The sequence below is a fragment of the Chelonia mydas genome, chromosome 7, assembly GCF_015237465.2.
Source record: "Chelonia mydas isolate rCheMyd1 chromosome 7, rCheMyd1.pri.v2, whole genome shotgun sequence".
In the NCBI taxonomy this organism is placed as follows: Eukaryota; Metazoa; Chordata; order Testudines; family Cheloniidae; genus Chelonia; species Chelonia mydas.
In genome coordinates, this window is record NC_057853.1 from 74672394 (window position 1) to 74693961 (window position 21568).

The window sequence follows — 21568 nt, forward strand, 5'->3', positions numbered from 1 at the left end:
AGAATAGACTCTGAAAACAGTATTCAAGCACTTTTGTTTAGGAAAAATAGCTGTTTGAATCCGGTTGGTCATATACCAGGTGACATACCAGTACCTTTTAGACTTTATACTAAATATATTTCTTTCATTAAAAACTAGTCATGTAAGGTTGGATGCTGCCACCAGGTTGCCCATGGAGTAGTAAGTTATTGCACGAGCAGTCCTACTGAAATCAAGACTTCACTGTTCACCTGTATGTTGGCAACTTCAGGACTGAAGTCCATGGTGCTCTGCATGGGCACAATAGTCCATCCATATTCTGTCAATTGCAGGATCAAAGCCTCAGTCTGTAATTAGTCCTATTGAGTTATGGGAGCTAGTCATGGAATGAGTTACAACTCCATAAGAGAGGTGGTGGCAGAATTGAACCCTACAAGATTGGTGTTTAATACAAGAAGTTTCTTCACTACAAAGTCCAAAAGGTTTGTCACCTTACCTCATATCAGACCAATCAGATTGAGACTTTATTTGCCCTGGACAAAATTTGCTTTGTAATATTCTTGAAAACCATTTTCAGATGTCTTATTTGGAAAGTTCACTTCGATGTAATTTCTCTATTCTCCCTAAATGTGTATGTGAATAATTCCACTAACATCACTGGGAATACACATGTATCAAGGGGAACATGTAGACCTTAGTGATAATCCACCAAAATGATTAGTATTGGTGCTTTTCAACAATAATCCACCAGGTAGGCAAATAAATAAACTATAGAACGCTGCAAGATTCCGTCCATGTGTCTCACTTGTATTTAGACTGTAGTTACATTGTTTGTATCTGACTTAGACTGTCAGATTAGTATAACAAGGATCCTGTCTTCTTTGGGCTAAAACTTACTTACCTTTTGCTGCATAACATGAATGCAAACTTGTGTATTCATATTTTGGGCATGGATCTGTGCACCCTGCCAAAAAAAAAAAAAAGACTGGAACTAGGATATAGTTTATATTTAGAGCCAAATTCTGCTCTCGGTTATAGCAGTGCAATCCTGTTGAAGTTTCTGGGGTTGCATGGTAGGTATGGGCAAAATGTAGCCCTTAGTTAAACAAGGTAACAGGAGAATACAAATATATATGAGATTTCCACAACCATTCATTAAACATATTGCTAATTATTAAGACTATTTTTTATTTAGAACATAAAAGGGAACATACCGTATCACACTGAGAAAAATACAACAGTAATATTAAATATAAAGAGGAAAACAGGAAAAGATTTAGAAAGGTTTATCTTTCTAACAGGATTTATAGAGGTAGCTAGGCATCCTTTTTTATCTAATGTATGAATTGGCTTTACAATGGTACTGATTCAAAAAACAAGCTTTATGTATGTGATCTCTATTAGGAGCTCATTTCCCAGGATTTGGGGAGACTTTAAGCAAAAATGACATCCATTTTTGGGAGGAGGAGAATTATTTAAAAAATATTTAAACCTTTTTTTTAATCACTCTGGTGCTAAATTGGTTGGGATAGAAAATTGAAGTTTGACATGGAAACAGCTGTCTTTTAGAAGAAACACCTTTGAACCATATTCTAGTGAAAATTTGCTTTGGTTTGACCAAGTTCTGAGTCTGTTATTATACATCCTGTATGTGATTCTATTTGTCTGACATACATGGGCTAGGGTATAACAATGAAATATTTGGGATATAAGCACATATTTAAAGTTAAATGCTTTCCTCATTTGAGATGTATGGTGTCAATCCTGTAAGGTGCTCTGTGCAGCTAGGCTTGTTTGCCTGCCCAGAGCTACATCATCTTCAGATTGTAGAAGGAAAGGTATCATATTGTATTGTGCAGTTAACTTAACTTTAACACATGCAACTTTAATTTGCAGTTTCCTGACCCTTGCCTCTCATTTCCTGACATTTAGAAGCTTGACCTTGCAACTTCATAGTCCTCTTATAATTCTTTTTGGAATAGTAAGTGGTTTTCTCAAAACTTAATCATGCCTTTCTTTTGTTGTCTTGTGTTGGCCCTTTTTGCCTGCTGTAATGTATCACTTTTCTATCTTCTCAAAGGTCTGATTTGTGGGGTCCTTTCAAAACAGGTCTTTAAATGTATCAGCAATGGTGAAAACAAAGATGGGAAAGAAGACTTTCATACAAAAGATGGCACAGTCCTTCTATAAACAGTAGTTTTATTTATTTATTTATTTTATGAAGCTGGGAAGCTCATTTTGGATACGTGGTCTTTCAAGTGTTTGAGAATCCTCGTTGCTTATCAGAAGGGGCTTCCTCATCCCAAAATACAGATGGTCCTTTTTAAGAAATGGATTTCCTCTTATCAAGCTCTTTTGCTTATAAGGAGTTTAGGTAATGTCCCTCATCCTTTTGAGACTGGAGACAACATTTTCTTTTTCCCTCAGGCTAGCATATTTATTATTTGAATGTGATGCCATTAATTCCTGATGAAAGTTTGCCAGAAAAGACTCCTGTTGATAGCTCTGTTTGTGCTTGTTAATGTGATTCTCAGAAGGGCTATTGATATCCTAGTGCACTGTAGCCTTTGTCTTCAGGGTTTTAGATATTTGCTTTTCCTCTACAAGGAACCACTCTTTACTTCTTATCTCTAAATATTTATTTCAACTTTTGAGTTATATATGTCCTTTCAGAATTTATTGAGTATATAGGTTTAGCTTTTCATGTTGCCCTGAATGGTTAATATCTCCTCTTATTCGTTTTCTGGCTCACTTTCTTAAAGCCCTTAGATAGTGTTTACTTTGATCAAGTCTCCAGTTGTCCATGGGACTTGAACTTCATGGGACAAACTATAGGCCACTTGTTACTTAATGACTCCTGTTTCTTTTTAAATACTGACTTCAATCCTGAGCTGCATCAGTTCTGCATGTACTATACCAGTGTCAGAAAGTGGCCCTGAAGCCAGTTCAATTAGCTGTGCAAGAATCAACCCAGTATAGGGAGATCTTCTGGTAGCGTAGAGCTGGCATAAAGGCTCCTCTGCTATTGCTGGTGTGGGGGTATGGACGTTCTTGCTGCAATGGCTCCTCGGGGGATTGTTAGACACCAACAGAAGTTAGAGCAGTCCAGAGAAGGCTTTAAGTTGTTCCAAGGGGACCAGCTTGGCACACAGTCAAACCAAGATCAGGTGAATAAAAAAAGCTACCTTTGCACCCACGTTTCGTGAGTTATACTGAGTGCCTCTTGGCCACAGCTGAAAGGTCATAGTCAATATTTCTTCAGACTGCTACTGTGGCAAGGAGACTCAGTGTGTTGTATATGACTAACTTTCCTTTTATTATTAGCCTTATCCCTGAATATCAGTTTCACATCACCTTATCTTCTTCGTTCTTCATTTTTCTCACAGTGGAGCTATTTTTCATCATATAAATGTCAAAATGCCTCTTATTTTTTATTTTTATTGAAAAGAAATAGCAGAAACCTGTTTTCTATTGCTTTTGGAGATGAACCCAAAATAGGTCAGGCAAAATAGAATCCAAATAGAATCTGGTCAAGTGGAGTCTATTATTTACTGTATTCAATTTTTTTCTGTGCCTTTGATTTTAGGACAATCTTTTAAAAAGTGAGTGCCTAAATTAGGCTCCTAGATCAATATTTAGGCACCTAAATGTGTGGCTTAATTTTCAAAAGTACTGAGCATTTAACAGCACCTGTTAAAGTAAGTGGAAGTAGTTAGATGCTCAGCATTTTTGAAAATCAGGCAATTTATTTGGAAGCCTAAACTTACATACTCACTTCTGAAAATTCTGGCCTTATTCTCAGACTAGTCATTTGATCAGAGCTGTTGCATCTTTGGCTGCTGTTAATGTAGCACTAACTAGAAAGAGGTCAGTCCACATAGGGTAAGACTTGTTCTTAGCTCTCTTTTTAACTGGGATTTATTAATGTATTTTCATTTCTTGGGTGCTTCTTATTAGTCTACCAGAGAGAATTTATGAAGAAAGCAACACTTATAGAAGGTGAAAGCTAGGTGGTCCTTTGAGTACGTCAGTGTGGATCCCACTGATGGAGTGCATATGCCTCAGGCATGGGAGACTGGATTCTTTTGGCTAGCAGTGTCCATCAAAGGCCTGTTGGTTGGGCCTACAAATTTACCTTACTTGTGAACTCAACTGTGAAAATTGAGTTAAATTTCATAAAATGTCATAATAACCTATTACAACAAATGTTGATGAGCAAAGGTGCAAAAGGGAAAGAGACAAAAAGGCCTACTGATATAACTCAAGGGTTTTGTTAAGATCATGCCTGGTAATCAAGAAAAGTGTGGGCCCAAAAACCAATGGATCAAAATTGGTGTGTCAAAAATTAGGCCGAATTAATGAACAAAATAATGAGGGGATGGGCTGTTTTGCCCATCACTCTCCTTTTGGGATCCTTAAACAAAAAGTTTTGATGGAGGTGTGGGGGGAGAATCAAGAAACTGTCTTCCCAACAACCAATGACTGAGACACAAGAGAAAAGGAAAGGTGTGAGCTTTACCATCATTGCTGCCAACCCCACCTATCTGGGACCCTCCAATCCAACATGATGCTATTTGGCCAAATTGACCTGATCCTGAGAGATGTGCTGACCAGACTGGGCTCCGGCTCTGGCTAATCCCAACCACCACCTGGGATGTGAGACTTTGTTCTCATCTCACCCTCATCTCCCTTTGTGTTCTTCCTTTACCCACTTTATTTCTTCTCTTCCCTATGCCTCTCCTTTTTCCTTCCATCTAATAAGAGTCATCCAAGACTGTGTATTTTGCAACCCTGCTATTAGTCTGTGAGCAATGAGGCAGTTAAAAGCAGTGCCCTAAACAGCCTGATGCTGGTACTAATTTGCCACATCTCAGATTGGTTAATAAGACCATGAGCCATGCCTGTGTCATTCCAGCAGTGAGATTGAAAGTGAGAATCAACAAGAGAAACAGAAACTGTATTTTCTTCTTTGCTGTTTTTTTCTTTCCCCTCTTGCTGTTTTAGTTATGAATTAGAATCGGACTTTAACAACAAGAGCTTCAGCTCATCTCAATTAACTCCTCCTCCCAGTTTTTCCTTCTCGTTTGTATTTTTAATAAAATATTTTTTAAAACTGTGTTTGTCTTGGTATTAAGCAGGCTGAGGTATCTGTATAGCAAATCCCAAACCTTATTTAAAGGTGTTGGACAGTGACAATATCATGTTGATGCCTTTGACTCTTTGGGCCCAGTAATTCCATCAAAATTAATACAACAGGCCACATATACACCCTTTGCTTCCTGTGCGAGTGGCTGTGGCCCCAACTCACTGGAATGCTAGCGCAAGCTGTTCTCATTTTAGATTTCTGAAAACCTTCAGAACAGCCTTTAATTTCAGCATCATGGATTGAACAGTCCTCATCTGGATCACTCAGCACCTCTCCCTTCCCTCCCTCACCATGGTGCGGACCCCCTGTACTTCAAGAAGGACCTTGAGATGGCAGATTGAACAGACTAATTCTTCTTAAAGACAGGCACAGCAGGTGCCTGTTTTACCTGGATGAATCCTACATCCCAAGCAGGTACTCAGTTTCCCTCTCGTTCTGAACTCAAATTCGAAAGATGCAAGACTGAAACTCCATCTCTTAGAACAATTTATGAGAGTGGTGTCAGCTGCAGAAGACTTGGGCTCCATTGATTAGATACTCTAATGGTCAAACCTGCACTATCCAGTGCTCCATTGAGCTGGCAGATGATGCCCAAGACCTTAGTGGAGAAGTCTACACTGAGTAAATAATCAGCACCAACCATGGCACCAGACCCATCAAGACCATCAACACTGAGGGCGATGCCCCAGATGTCAAAGCACAGCACAGAAAGACAATGCCCAGAACACAGGGGCAGGAGAAAGAGCACAGTGTCCTCTCACATATAGAGATGCAGAAAGGCATCGGGGGAAGAGGGGATAAATCCTCCAAAACTCATTCGGCACTGAAGGTGAGCAAAAAGGAATAGACTACATGGCAGCAGACTCCATTGGTACCTTGCCCAGTGTATCATGCTCCTGTTCAATCACATTCCATTTTCGCATACATTCTAGTGTTAGATACCTGCAGGGCCCTCTTCAGACCCCAGGCCTTCTTCAGACCCCAACTCCAACCTGGGTCCTCAGTGGGGTCCTCCTTTGGCTCACGGAGCCCCATTTCGAACCTCTGTCAGATTTTTTATTATACCACCTTACCATCAAGCCAGCCTTCTTAGTTGCCATCACATCAGCACAGAGTAGCGAGATCCAAGCTAGACTGCTGTACTAGTCACTTTAGAGGGACAAAGTGGTGTTAAGACCACACCCAAAGTACATTCCCAAGCAGTCTCAGAATTCCATCGGAATCAGTCAGTGACCTTATCAGTCTTATTCCCGAAACCTCACTCTTCTCCTCCAGAAAAGAAACTTCACAGTCTGGACATCTTCAGAGCTTCACATTCTTACCTAGATAGTACTTAATTCCTTCTCTTTATGGTCATATCAGGTGTATTGAAGGATCACGCAATCTCTTCCCGGGGACACTCAAAGTGGATTGCATAGTGCATTTCCACCTGTTACCAGTTGGCTAGTGAGTCTTTCTCCCCAAACCTCAAGGCTCTCTCCACTAGAGTACAGGCAACATCATCAGGCTGCATCATAAATATGCCAATCTTGGAGATTTGCAAAGCAGCCACATGGAGTAACCCACTGACCTCTGTTAAAGATTATGCACTTGACATGGCAGCCAGGGCAGATGCCAAGTTTGGAATCTTTGTTTGATTGATCACCTATGACTGCTCAGTCCCACAGTCTGGAAGAAGATACTGCTTGCCTGTCATGTACAGTGGGATCCACGCTGACACATACTCAAAGAGAGAATGGTTACTCATTCTACAGTAACTGTGGTTCTTTGAGATGTAGTCAGCATGGATCCCTGGATCTGTCCTCCATTCCTGCTTTTTTGAGGCCTTAGCACCACAGACTTTGAATTGTGAAGAAACTGAAGAAGATCACAGCTGCCCTGCCCATTATGCCCTCGCACAAGAACATGGCAAGGCCCCAGTAGATAATGGTACCCAAAAGAATCTGGTTTTGAGCTCACGAGGTGCATGGGCACCTACCATGGGATCCACTGACTACATCATCTTGAAGAACCACAGTTACTGTAAGGTAAGTAATTTATCCTTTACCCTTTGTATGGAGCAGATAGACTTTTCTTCTTTCAAATAGAAGGAATTATACTCCTAAATCTTTAGGAAAATGTGTGTCTATGGTAAATTGAATTGCTGTACATGTGTGGAATGCACTTGCTTTTGAAACATAACTGCAGAGAAACATGCTGTTTGCAAAATATTTACTGAATTAGGAATTTAAAACAATGTAACAATAACTATGTGATGTTGATGTTTGGTTTTGTCAGTAAGAGTAGTGCAAGATGCCTCATGCCGGCGTATTTGTATATTTTGTTGATGCCGTTTTCAGTGTTCCTGAGTTATCCTGGAGTGGATTTTTATGTTTAAGATGTACCAGTATAGCAGAGGGAAAGCTTACCCCTAAACAATTCTCAGTCTTCTGGTTTGTGATTTGAATGCTGATGCACAGTGTTAGTAGCATCTGGTGTACCATTTATGGAAAAGAGCAAAAATTATCGGAGAATAGAGAGAGAAAAAAGTTTAAGTAGAGATCATTTTTGTTGTATTGCTGTTTTATGTACACAGATGCCAGATGCATAACCTTATGATAAAGCAATTTAGTGTGATAACAGATTGGTTGTTCAGTATACATTCAGTGACACTTTAAGAAAACGAGCAAGTTAGGGAAATTTACAATAGCAGCGCTTTACTCCCTGAAAACATACTTGACAGTTTGCCACAACAGACTGCACTGAGCATTGTCTTTCTCTGAGTGGTCAAGGTAAATCGGACTAGTGAGCTTTTGCTTACATCCCTCTTGAGCAGGCATGAATGGTTAATAGAACTCAGCATTTTTAAGCCCAACCAGGTTATCTCAAGGCTTCTGTTAAGTATCCTAGTCTTGATCTTTCTTCTAGAATGTTCACTGTTGTGGTTTTCCCAGTTTCATTAGGTTTCTCTCTTAATGGGAGGCCAAAGAATGCTCAGGGACAAAATCTGTGTGCTCATTTGTGGTGAGGCTGACTCTGTCATGCCAAAAGTCTTAAACAGTGCACAGGTATCACCGAGGTATCGAAACCTCCAAGCCACTCAGCACAACTGCAGCTGGAGAGGAGCAGCCTTTCACCATATAAGATTCTCTAGTCCAGTTCGGCCTGTATGTGACCTTAAAAATGGAACTCACTTCTAAGACATATTTCTTCCCTCTTCTTTTCTCCCAAACTTATCTTCTCTTTTGTGGCAGTCAAGGGAGTTAGACCTCATCAGCTTTGTCAGGCAGAGTGAAAGTAACCCTAACTCACCTGTCATCCCTTTCTTACTTCTTCATTCAAAACAGATGTACTGATGTCCATCATATTGATAAGGACTGTCTCTTCAAGGAGGTTCCTGACTGGATAGGCATTTTGTTCTTAAAGAGCTTCCAAAGCTATCCCAAAATATCACAAAGATATGAAAACGAAACACTTTTGCACTACCTAAGACAGGACAGTTACCTCATAAATGTTGAGGAAAAAGTCAGATTATTCTGTCCAAAATATTCTCTCCCCCTAATATCCTGGCTGATTTCCAATTTGTAGGATATATAGTGTCAGAATACTTGCGCGTTGCCTTTCAAGATTCCATATACCTATGGCAATGCTGTACTAACTGTGGCCCTCAGGGCAGTTTATTTGGAGAGGAATTTAACCAAATGCAAACTTACAGCATTTCTAATAGTAGTGGATACCTCTTTAGGGAACTCATCTGCCAAGGGCAAGTTCTTTTGGCCCTAAGGAAGCCAAATGATTGGCTAAAATGATCCTCTGGTCCCTTTGGTCATGCTTTCTATGGGCTGAAGCAGAATTTGGACCAACTAATAAATATTGTTGCCCAGCATCCCCTCATGGTGGCGGCGTCGGGATTTGGATCTTTCAAAGGGAATTTCTCTGTCCAATCCCTATTTCATTTCTTGTTCTTTCTTGAAGTGCAAGTCTGACAGTGCTCAGGAGAAATGGTCTTGCTTTGAGTCCACACAAAAGTTACCAATATGAAACAAAACAAAGCTCCTGTGTGCACCCGTAAGAGTTCTGTTAGGCACAGCAATATTAGGACTAGTCTACACTAGAAGCTGCAGCACTTCTAGTGAAGATGCTCTGTGCTCACGGAAGAGAGCTCTACTGTCAGCATAATAAATCCACCTCCACAAGAGCCGCTAGCTATGTCAGCAGGAGAAATGACGTAAATTATACCAAAGTAGGTGGTAGTGTAGAGCTGGCCTTAGTCTAGTCTGACTATTCATTCATAGTAACTTATCTAAAGAGACAAAAGAGAAACTCTTCTCTTCAGATTAAGCTTGTTGTTCCTTTGGATGGAGAAAACCCCTCTTCTCCCTAAAAATAGGAAAAGGTGGTAAGCCTTTTTGGGGATACTGTGAAGAGTCGCTAAGCTTTCCCCAGTGAGTCTACTCTGATTATGGTTCAAATTATTCCAAATAAAAGTTATTTACATTCTATTGAGTGAAATGAATTTATTTCTGTAGCCAATTTGCCTCCCACTAGGGTTTTTTATCTCCCAACCTATAGGTATATCTTTTTGTAAGTGCTGTGGGTTTCCTGGCTGGGAAACCCAACAGGAACCTTAGACAACCAGTGTCAGCTTTTTAAAATTCTGCCGTTTCATTAGTCACTCTTGCCTGTACAAACACAAAACCATGTAGAGAATGATTTTGTCTATTAGAAGAATATGCAAGAAAAATATCTGATGTGCCAGTTCAAACAGGTCTCTATTCTATTGTGTGAAATTCACCCCTGTGCAGAAGGCCAGCACAATGACCTATGCACCATTTATGTCACATTTAAACCCTCAAAATTGGGCTTAAGTGGAATTTAAGTTCTGCATCTGGCTATGTTTCATCTATTGTGCATATTATCGTCCTGCAACCACAGTAAAATGATTCAGTTTGATTTCCTTATCAAGCTTTTATTACCTCACCTAAATGCCAGTTTTATTTATGGGCTAAGGTTTTTTGTTTGTTCATTTTAATATGCTACATACAAACCTGACTATTTGACTAATGCGAGTTCATCTTTATGTATAAAATTCCATCCTCATGAGTGGATCAGAGATGAGGAGTCATGACATTGTTTCTCTTTTACAACTTAGAAAGTGACTTCTCTATAGATTTTTTTTTTCCTGCTCCAAATAAGGATATCTGTTTTCTGAATACCTAGGTCCCAGGGGATCTCGGCAAGGAAGTGTGATCGGTCTGAAACTGGGCACCCCAGTTTTGAAGTTTGTCAAAATGCAGGCCATGTTAAATGCAAAAGATATTCCATTCCCTTGAGCAGAGTAAATGATATGCTGCAGACACCTTAGACGCAGACACCAGACTCATGGATGGTCACATGTATATCCACATCTAAACTGTAACGTTAAAAGTTACAACTGAACAATAAGTAATCCAGAACGCCAAGTCGTTTGTTGACGCTCCCTAAAGGACATGTTTTCCAAGATCCTGTGAAATTGCATTGCAGGTTGGGAAACATGTAATACTGTTCTCACATTTCTCATGGAAGATTACAGGAAATTGCACCCATGTTTCGCACATCAGGACTCAAAAATTACCAGAGATTTACCCTTGAGCAGGAAAACCTCAGAACCAGATGACTTGCCCTTATCCCTTGCATATTAAGTCTTCAACAAGAAGTCAAATAAGGCACTGGAACTGCACATGGTGGGCCAGATTCAGAGGTGACGTAAATGGTAATGTACACTACACATTGTTAAATAGTTATAATTTACTCACTGATGGGGCATGAGGATGGGATTGTAGCAGGGGAAATAGCCAACAGGAAGGTTTAAAACAACACGGAGGGCCCTTTTATCACTTTGTTACACCCTTCTGTTGGTTGCTTTTCCTGGTTTAATGCTTGCTAGTATGTAAATTGCACTTCTATTTATACTGGTTTAGAGATGTATAATTATCACCATTATTTATGTTACCTCTGAATTTGGTGAGGTGTTTCACAGGAAAACTGCTTAATTCCAAATTCTGTTCTGATATTACAGTTTAGCATATGTAGATACACATAAAATCCTAGACACAGATATGGAATTAACTATGGGTTGAACACTAATCATGTGCCAGGGAATTATCGATATGAAAACTCCTCCCACAGTCCTCCTAGAACCGGAACCACAACATCTAGGTCCAGGGGGCAGGCAGAGGATAATTTTAAAAGATATCCACTGGTCTTTTCCTGCATGGCCATCCATAAACAACAAATAGTATGTTCCACACAGAAGGATTTCATCTTAAGTGATTATTATGCCTTCTTTTTATTGTCTCTGCTTTAAAGAGTGCCATTGCAATTGAGTGAATGTTTCAGAAGTTTGTTTTGCTTTGAGAATACAAACAGTCATGCTTATTATTGCTTTAGGGTTTTTTGTTTTGCTTGTTACTTGTTGATAGGTGCTCATTATTTCATTGTATCCAATCATTTCCAGGTACTGTTTTCCATGGGTTTGTTTGACTGATGGATAATTCTTCATGCTTACACAGTATAGGAGACTGCACAGTTACTGCTGTGAGAGGTGGTGGATATCATGCAAGCTGAGCTATTTGCATTACGGATGGAGTTATGGAAGTGAAAGCATGATTTGATTGCTAATACAAATCACAGCAACTCTGTAGCAAGTCTGAATGCTCAGTAGTCTCACTTCAGTGTGTCTGGTGCGTAGCCTTCCAGCATGAGTGTATATTTTAATGTGTTGTCCAAATGATGAATTATATGCAAAATAGAGGTGGGGAAATCGTATCATATATATGCAAATTATATAGGGACTTGCTTGCAGACATGCGATAGTTAAATATCTTTCCATTGTTAATGCCTCATTTTAAATGTTTAATTTGACTGTTAGGGTAATATCAAAGCCCAAAAGCAACTATTATTTTATTTTTCCAGTTTTGTAAAATATTTCTTCTGTGTATATTTTAAAAAAATGTATTAGAAGTGAATGCCTTCAGGGTCTCCTTGTGGATAACTTAAAAAGCCTTTGTGTGTTGAATGAAAAATCAGTAGGCAAGTTCTCCATGCTGTGGACTTCTGTCTTTTGAGTATTAAGGGTGTCAAGGTTCCTCCCCCACTCTGAACTCTAGGGTACAGATGTGGGGACCTGCATGAAAACCTCCTAAGCTTACTTTTACCAGCTTAGGTTAAAACTTCCCCAAGGTACAAATTAACTTTATCCTTTGTCCTTGGAATATCCACTGCCACCACCAAACTCTAACTGGGTTTACTGGGAAACGTAGTTTGGACACGTCTTTCCCCCCAAAATCCTCCCAACCCTTGCACCCCACTTCCTGGGAAAGGTTTGGTAAAAATCCTCACCAGTTTGCATAGGTGATCACAGACCCAAACCCTTGGATCTGAGAACAATGAAAAAGCATTCAGTTTTCTTACAAGAAGACTTTTAATAGAAATAGAAGTAAATAGAGGTAAAGGAATCACCTCTGTAAAATCAGGATGGTAGATACCTCACAGGGTAATTAGATTCAAAACATAGGGAATCCCTCTAGGCAAAACCTTAAGTTACAAAAAAGACACACAGACAGAAATAGTCATTCTTTTCAGCACAATTCTTTTCTCAGCCATTTAAAGAAATCATAATCTAACACATACCTAGCTAGATTACTTACTAAAAGTTCTAAGATTCCATTCCTGGTCTATCCCCGACAAAAGCAGCATACCAACAGACACAGACCCTTTGTTTCTCTCCCTCCTCCCAGCTTTTGAAAGTATCTTGTCTCCTCATTCGTCATTTTGGTCAGGTGCCAGCGAGGTTACCTTTAGCTTCTTAACCCTTTACAGGTGAGAGGATTTTTCCTCTGGGCAGGAGGGATTTTAAAGGGGTTTACCCTTCCCTTTATATTTATGACAAAGGGGAAAGTGAAGGGTGCTCATATTACTAAAATCAGATAATGTAGTTATTGTGTATGCACAATCACCATTTTTCAGCAAGAGGTTCCAATAGGATTTTTCTGTTTCATTCTTCCTCTACTTCAGACCTAATGGTTCAGCTGCTTGTTTTCCAGGTAGTGAGACAAATTCAAAAGCAATCCCAGACATCTTTCAAGTCTTTTCAGCTTGGTTTTATCACTTCCCAAGTTCTATCATTTGTCTCCAACAGTGGCAAGTGAAAAGCCATGAATGGTCAACAGAAACGTCAGTGCTATTTTCTTTCTTTCATTTATAGCTAATTTCTGAATTGGGGATATAATGAAAACATTGAGTTAAGTATGTATTTTATATAATTTGTTTCTACTCAATTGCCAGCATTTTGGTTCAGCTTCAGTAGTGACAATCACAACTGCTTTAAAATTGATTAGACAATTTAAGTTGAAATTTAACTCTGGATGTGGCAGAGAGAGATAAGCTTGTGAATAGGAGCATAAAGCATTAATCTTTTGGTTCTCCAACTGATGTCAGTGAAGCTGGCATTTCGTGTTTATTCTGTGGCTTTGAGCATAAGATTTTAGTCTTTCAAAGTGTGAACAGTACACAAATTAGTAGCTTCCTTGGCTTCTCGTGAAAGAATCAAGAATTCCTTGGACTGTTTAATTATTAAATAACTAAACTCAGATGTTTCTGAAGTGTCTGGTCTCTAGTTCCAGGGGAAGACATTTCCCATTATGTGACACTGGTGAGCGGGTTCATTTGGTTGTTAGTCTTTTCTTTTGAATTTTCACCCAGAGGACATGTGACAACAGTATTGTTTTCATGTTTCCCTGTTGCCGTTCCGAGTGTTGGGGCATCAGGAAAGTGCAAAATGAAAGGGGTAGCTTTAAACAGAAGCTGCCTCATTTTAATTTTCAATTTACAGCTCGCCATTCCAGCATTATGTAGGTTATTTTCATTTTTGCCTCTAAGTGATGTTTCAGCAAGGAGAGATCAAGTCATCCATAAAGGCAAATACGAAAACAGCTGGCTACCAAACCACAGTGGTAAATTCTTTTTAATTGTGATTTTGGACTACCTCAGAGCAAGTATCTACTGGTTAAATTGCGACTTCTGTTTACCCTAGCGTTTATTTCCTTTTGTTAAACTATCCTTTGAGTGGTTCACTACTAGATTTCAGCATGAATGGGTGGGCATGTATCAGTAACATCCTGAGATGAGAATAAAGGGGCAAATTAGATGCTGGATAGAAAAATCACTCAAGAGTGAGTGGCAATGGGAAGCTTTAAATGGAAATTTACAAGTGTGATTGGTCAGTTGTAGAACCCCCCATATTCATAATGTCTATGCTCCAGTTAAGTGTGTAGGCTCCACTTGAGTCCCACTTAGCTTTTGCATACCCCTCATACTACCTCTCAAGAGGGCTAAATTTCATCAAACGTGTAGAAGCAATTTGGGTGACAATATTGAAAACAACTTCCAAGTTCCCAACGGTGAGGTCTGTTCCTCTTGGAGACTGTTCTGCAGTTTACGTAGTTGAAGCCTCGTTGCTTGAGTGATTTAAAACTGGATTGAACAGCATTAGAGAATATATTGTAAGAAGCAACCCTTCACTAAATGGCAGGAAAATAGACAAACTAACGTAAAAGGTCTTTTCCATCTCACTTTCGTCTGCACTGAACCTTATGTCAGTCTTATAAAAGTGAAATAATTATTCTGGGTGCAAAGAACCAAACTAAGGAATATGTCCAGTTAACTAATCTGGTATAATATATCCAGTTTACAGATAAGTAAAAATAAAAATATTTTGAGGGTGGGGTGGATATGGTAAAAGAAACATTGAAATAATTCTCACAGTGCACAGCTGCAATAAAATGGGAAAACTACCACCTTGTACTAGCAGAGTTTTTGAATACAAATTGGAACTGTATATTGAATATATTATATTTAACCGTTGCCCTCTAGTGGATGGGATCAGAACTTGCTCGACTGTGTCGTGCTCGATATTGCTAATTGCAGAGGCCTTCATCTTGCAGTCTGATCTCTGTGGATGTAAGGATCCATCTGAACAGATCCAACTGCAGGATTATGAGTCTGAGTTAGTACTGGGGTTCAAATGGCAGGGGCTGGCACTTTTGGAAAGAGAGGATCTGAGTCTATTCCCACTGTTGCAGTGTTGTTCTGCATGGCCATGGTGTAAAGCACTATGGCAGCCATGAAGTTCATAGGTGGTAATAGATTTGTGAACTACAAAATACTTTTAGATTTCAACTGCAATGCTGCGTATGTGGTATTGACCACTGCACCAAAGAAAAAATATGACTGCTGTGAAGGAAGTGTAGACTGTCCAATATGATACCAGTTCTTGATAATCTAACATGAGGAAAAAGTTTAGTTGGCCTTCTTTTCTTTGGAAAAGAGGAGACTTGAAGTTGTCTTAATAAAAACTACTAAATTAGTGAAGAGATGGATTGACAGTTGATTGAGATAAATCATTCATACTTGTAAGGACTTAGATAACTAAGGATCTTAATGTAAATATTAGAAAATTAAGGGTCAATATGGATTCAAAGAGAGCCATTGCATTCATTAAACAGAAAATGAAAAATAGGAAAGAAAATTGGCAGGATTAGCTCATACAACTTCAAGAGACACCTAGGTTTGCTTCTGGAGAAGGAATGAATTGAAGGATTTAATTTTTGAAAAAAGAAGGAGGGTGCCATTCAAATCAACCAGATAAGATCTGATTGATGCCTTGATAGCCTTTTCCTGTTACTAAAGTGTTTTACATATTTAGGGGTGTTAAGTCTGGTCTTAATGAAGAGTGTGAGTCAATAGTGAAACATGAAATATTATCATGTTCATAAACTGTGTCTCTTCATTTTTTTCCGATGTAGATAATAACATATAAAATATACATTTGCAATTCAGATGGGGGAATGCAGTGCCCTGGGGGAAAGACCAGATCTCCAGAGCCATCATCAGCAAAAGAGTGGGGTGAAATAATTACATGATAAAGTAGAACGTCATGGCTTAGAATATTTTTTTCAGTCTCTCACAAGGCCTCATTGTTTGCAGGAGATGTGTTAATTGTGTTTACAACTGCATGGTTGTTAATTTAGGTATATTAAACTCAATATTGAGTTAAGAAAAGAAATAGCAGTTTGCACTACACAAATGTTGACACTGGGAGACACTGGGACACATGTTTGCAACTTCAGTAGAAAAGGTATTTTTAGAAAAAAATATTATTTTTGGAAAGCAGCCTTTTTTTTCGTAACTGACTTTTGAACCTCAGAGGAGGGAAAATAATCTTTTTTCCCCATGTGTTTCTTTTTTTGGAAATACCTATTTCTACAGTCACATCAGTCTAAAACAACTACCAGACTTGGAAGTATAAAGGTTCAGCTTTCAGTTTCAATGCTGCACCGGTACAGGTTGTCAAGGCTTCTGCTACTTTTACAATCCTGACAGTCTTTTTCATTTAACTCTTCATATATGGTATTAGTGGCTATCCCTGTGCAGCTTGTTGAGGGTAGCACTTATTATTTGTTTTTAATATTTTGGTTCCAGCATTTTGATGCCATGTTACATATATAAAATTATTCATTTATCTTAATGTGTGTGTTTGTGTGCTCATTGTCATAAATGAATGCAGTGCTCATGAAAGGTGTTGGACGCGCAGATCTGGGGACTGAAGTCTTTCATCCGCAAACACAGCATGGGCAGTGGTGGCACAAGCTTACCCAGACTGCTCTGCCAGTGTGCCTCAGCCCTGACCTTGAGGGACAACAAACAGGAGTGAAAGGATGGATTTAGTCACTGTGCCCATTCAATCCTCGGTTTCTCTGCTGTGTCTGACAACTAGTGTCAGTTGTGATGGTGCTTTCTGGTGATGTGGATTCTTCACTAGAAACTGGATCTAGACCACTGTCTTATTTCACTTCAGGCACTGACATGCCATCAGATGGTAATGACTTTAATTCAATAGCAACCTGAATTGGATTGCACTTGAGACCACGTTGCACAGTGGGCATGAGGAGCTCAGCAACTCCCGGGAGCTGTTAAATACCTGGTAAGATCAGGCCTGTAAAGGTGAAAGGTTCTGTATCCTGATACTAATCCTGGGATGCTACTGAGTTTAAAAATCAGCAGTATTTAAACCAGTAAGACAAAATTAATTTAAAATAGTTAAGAATTGTATTTACATAGGAGTAAGGGGCATGACAGCAGTATACTTTGGAACATCTTATTATACAGAATATTATAGGTACTTCTGGATCTCCCATTTCCTGTGGTGTGGACTTTATAGGAGAGGTAGTGTAACTTACGATGGAGGTATGTGTTTGCCCATTTTATCAGGAGTTATTTACATGTCAGCTCTGCTGCTGGATTTTCATCATGTGTTGGTGATTACAGATTTTTAAAAAATATTTTAACAAACATTAAAAATAATTTTGAAATGAGTGTCACTTTCTGACAAAGTTAGAAAAATCTACTGATACACTTTCAGGTATGCCAGGGAACCCTTAAAGACAAGTGAGTACTTGGTAGAGTTCTGGTTTCAGTCTTTGTGTAAGGAACACAGGCATAAGGCTAGGATCACTATTTGCGATATTTAGTTCCGTTTTGTATACTTAAATAGAGAAAATATTACTTAATTACTTCCAAGTATTTTCAGTGCACATTTAACATCATAACTTGTATATTCATTTTATGTAGGGAAAGCAAAAGTACCAGTAGTACATGCACCTGAAACATTCACACTGTTTCAAGGGACTCTAGGGTACAGACACAGCCCATTGGCAGGAGGCCCCTGTACTGGTTTTCACTTGTGTGAGGTTCAGAAGAATATATCTTATCTCACTGCATTAATCCCTTTTCTGTTAGTTTCCATCACCAGACAGAACCATTTCTCACTCAAGTAGCATCTGTGGTAGAATGGGCTACATGTGCCTCTCCTTGATCACCCTCGTCCCCACTTTGTTGATCTGTTGGGACCAATATGTATAGGCTATAGAAATCCTTCACGGGAGCATGGAGCTGCCTGTGTTAGTATGGCATATCCCCATGGAACAAGGTTTGCCCGGTTAGTGGCAAGGTCAGGCCCCCCAACCGACTATTAAACATGCTGTGATCAAGGCACACACTAGCTACTCCCACCAGTCAGATAGCTCTAGGAGCCTCCATATGACCAGCACCTCTCCATATCCCCCCCAAATGTAGAGCATGGCTCCAGTGAGCACAGGCACAGTTCGTCCTTTAAATGCAACTGGTGGAGCTTTCAGTAGCTTTTCAACTGCACAATGATCATAAAGGAAAGTGGCCCCTATTATGCCACAGTCAGCTATCTGAAATCTCATATGGTAGGAAGCATTTCCCATGGACAGACTGAATTGTATTTGAAAAGAAAGTTATTAATACTGGTTGGTATTTCTGCTTCTATTGCTGGCAGTGCCAGCTTGCTGGAACATGGCATGATTTGTGATACAAGCTGTGCATGATTTCTGAGCCCTGCTTTTTTTCCTTCTTTTATGTGAATATCGTGTATTGGTCTTGCTCCTCTCTCTGCTGCCTTCTCATGGTCTTAGATATTCCAGTGTACCAGGACCCTTCACCCTGTCCCCTACCGCTTAGGCACTTTACAGGCTAGACTCTTCTATTGTTCATTGCATGTGTGTTTATTTGAAGATTACAAAGAAAGCTAAAATATTTTTACTGTGGTTTTAATTCTTACATCCGCCACACCCCCTAACATTATAACTGTGTGATGATATCAATAATAATATTTATCAGAGAAACACAGCTAACAAATCAGAGGTTGTCGTATTCTATCTTAGATTCCTAAATTCTGCTCATATCACACTTGTATTTTGAATTCCTGATGAATAGCTTAACATTTTACTAATATGAACAATCAGGCCCAAATTTTCAAAAGCCTGTGAACAGGTTTTGTCTGGGACCAACAGTAAATACATAGTACTGATGCATAAGCACAGATATGGATTTGTACACATAAAACAACCTCTGCTTTACTGCGTAAACTTGGTGTGCACTTCTGTAAGTTTAGATCATGGTGTCCAAAGTCATGTACTTCGTCTAGATGGAAGGGCATCTGGGTCAAATTTCAGTGGCTTTGCTATCAGGTAGCCAGAGCGATGCTCCAGCAGCAGTCGTATTGATGCTATATGGGACCACAGCTTAAAATGGTCAGGCCATGCCCCTCCCTACCGTCTCCCAAGCACTGGATCCTATGAAACTTTCAGCAAGGGCAAAAACCTTTTGCCCTCCCACTAGCCTCCCCTAATTGGTACCACTGCCTCTAACCCCAGTGCAGTTGTCAGTGGTAATTCCCCCACACTCCTTTTTTCCTCTTCTCTTTGTCTTTCTCCCCATCTTTATCGTCTTGTTTCTTATCCTCTGTCTCTTCCTTCACACCATACTATCCATCTATCTTCACTGCTTTTTAGCTGTCTGTGCTGTGTCCTTTTCTCTGTTTTTCTCTTGCTCTTTTCTGTTGTTGATTTGCATCCCTCTACAGTCTTATGGAATGTGAGTCTGGCAAAGATCACCTCATCCCTTAACACTTGCTGGCGGCGCCACTGCAGGGAAGCACTCGCTAGGCAGGAGTGCAGGGAAATACCTAATTTTAGTTCAAGTGTTGCTTGTGGGGTCAGTGGACAATTTGTTCTCTCTCTCTCTCTCATGTGCATTTGTAGAAGTTAGAAGAAGCTTCCTGATGAAACTGCAGTGAAGTTCAAGTGTACAAACATTACAGATAGAACCAAGGGACGAATTGAGACTAGCACAATGTCAATATTTGATGCTTGTTGCAAGTACGACAGTATCAGATTTTATATTTTCATGCCTCTTGTAAATGTTGAAAGCGTTGTTTTATACTTGATGTTTGAGAATCATTGCTAGGACGAATTCCATTTCTAATCATATTTCTTACATTTGACAGTCAATAACTGCACTAAGAAATTAAGTCATTTCTGGTCCTGTTAACTTTTCACTATTGGCCACCAAATACTTCATATGTCTCTGAAGAACATATATGTAGTGGCACAACATCTTTGTTATATAATTTATTATGATCCAGATTGTGGAGCCCTTAACTCATATTGATGATCATTTACTAATGTGAGTATTTCCACTGACTTCAAGGTGACAGCTCATGTGAGCAGGTGCTTCTCCCCACCCCCACCCCCGAGTATGACTTACAGAATTGGGCCTTAGTGTGCTCCTAAGCTGTGTGTATGTACTTTTGTAAAAGAATGGTTGGAAGGGACCAGTGTTTGCCTGTGTTAAAAGTTGAAACAGTCATAATCTAGTGCATATTTGTCTAATGCAGTCAATGTTTATTTTTACACAGGGAATAAATCACAAGATAGTGGGATCGCAGAGATGGAGGAACTTCCAGTCCCACACAACATCAAAATAAGTAACATCACATGTGATTCTTTCAAGATTTCATGGGACATGGATTCTAAATCCAAGGACCGTATTACTCACTATTTTATTGATCTAAACAAGAAAGAGAACAAGAATTCCAACAAATTTAAACACAAGGTAATTTTTTTTTTAAATAGCAAACAGTGGAAATGCATGATTTTAGAATAAATAAATGTAAATGTTGTGACAATCCTCCTGACTGCCCCAGAAAACCACATGCTGAATTCACTAGAAAGCTGGAATTTTTAATAGAGCTGATTAAAAAAATTCCAACAGAATATTTTTGGAAAAACTTGTTTAAAAGAAATTGAAATGAAACATTTTGATCATGTTAGAACATTCCATGTAATTTGTATTATATTATCATTCAAATTTAAAAGTCAAAGCAACAAAAAACATTTCAGTTTTATAGAAATGAAATGTTTTGAGTCAGAATAATTTTTTGAAAATTTCATTTTGCAGGTATGTTGAAATTCTTTGTTTTCATTCCAGTTGAGACCTAAAACAGATTTTGAAACAGAATTTCCTGCAAAACAGAAGTTCTGGTTCCCCTACAGCTCTTATTTTTTGTTACACAGTTTGTGTATTGTGCACCTCTGTGTATCCATGACGTCCAACACAACAGCAGTACGTGTGTTCGTGACACAAGACTCGGTAATTGGAATTAACTTTTTGGAGGGTTTCCAGAGGTCCTTCTTCGCCTCTTAATGCTTGTTCAGAATGACTTAGCACACGTGCTCACACATTTCAGCAGCTCTGACCCGAATACTTACTCTCCATTCTTTCCATTAGTTCTCTATACGGTGGTACATTGAATTTGTTTGCACTCATGGGGACTGATCCTGTATCCCTCAACTCAAGCAAAACTTCCATTGACTTCACAGTATTTTAAAGTGCCGTTAGAAATGTAGCGGGATGGACTGAGATGGAAGTCAAGGGAGGACAACCTTATCAAAGGCAGAATCACCTGCTGATTTAAAATATGTCGGTAGGATCAATAAAAGATGAGTGGTGTCAGAGCACAAATACCCAATGGGACAAGATCAGAGCATGATATCTTTA

The 21568-nt window shown here is 39.2% G+C and overlaps 1 protein-coding gene across 6 annotated transcripts in view; it reads left to right on the forward strand.

Annotated features, from left to right (window-relative positions):
* The window catches only part of PHYHIPL (phytanoyl-CoA 2-hydroxylase interacting protein like), a 194387-nt gene that overhangs the window by 154131 nt on the left and 18688 nt on the right, over window positions 1-21568 (forward strand). For all 6 annotated transcript variants that reach the window (XM_043550268.1, XM_043550267.1, XM_043550269.1 and 3 more), the window contains one exon: window positions 20427-20623. In XM_043550268.1, the coding sequence (XP_043406203.1) occupies window positions 20427-20623 (197 nt within the window). The remainder of the gene's footprint in view (window positions 1-20426; window positions 20624-21568) is intronic.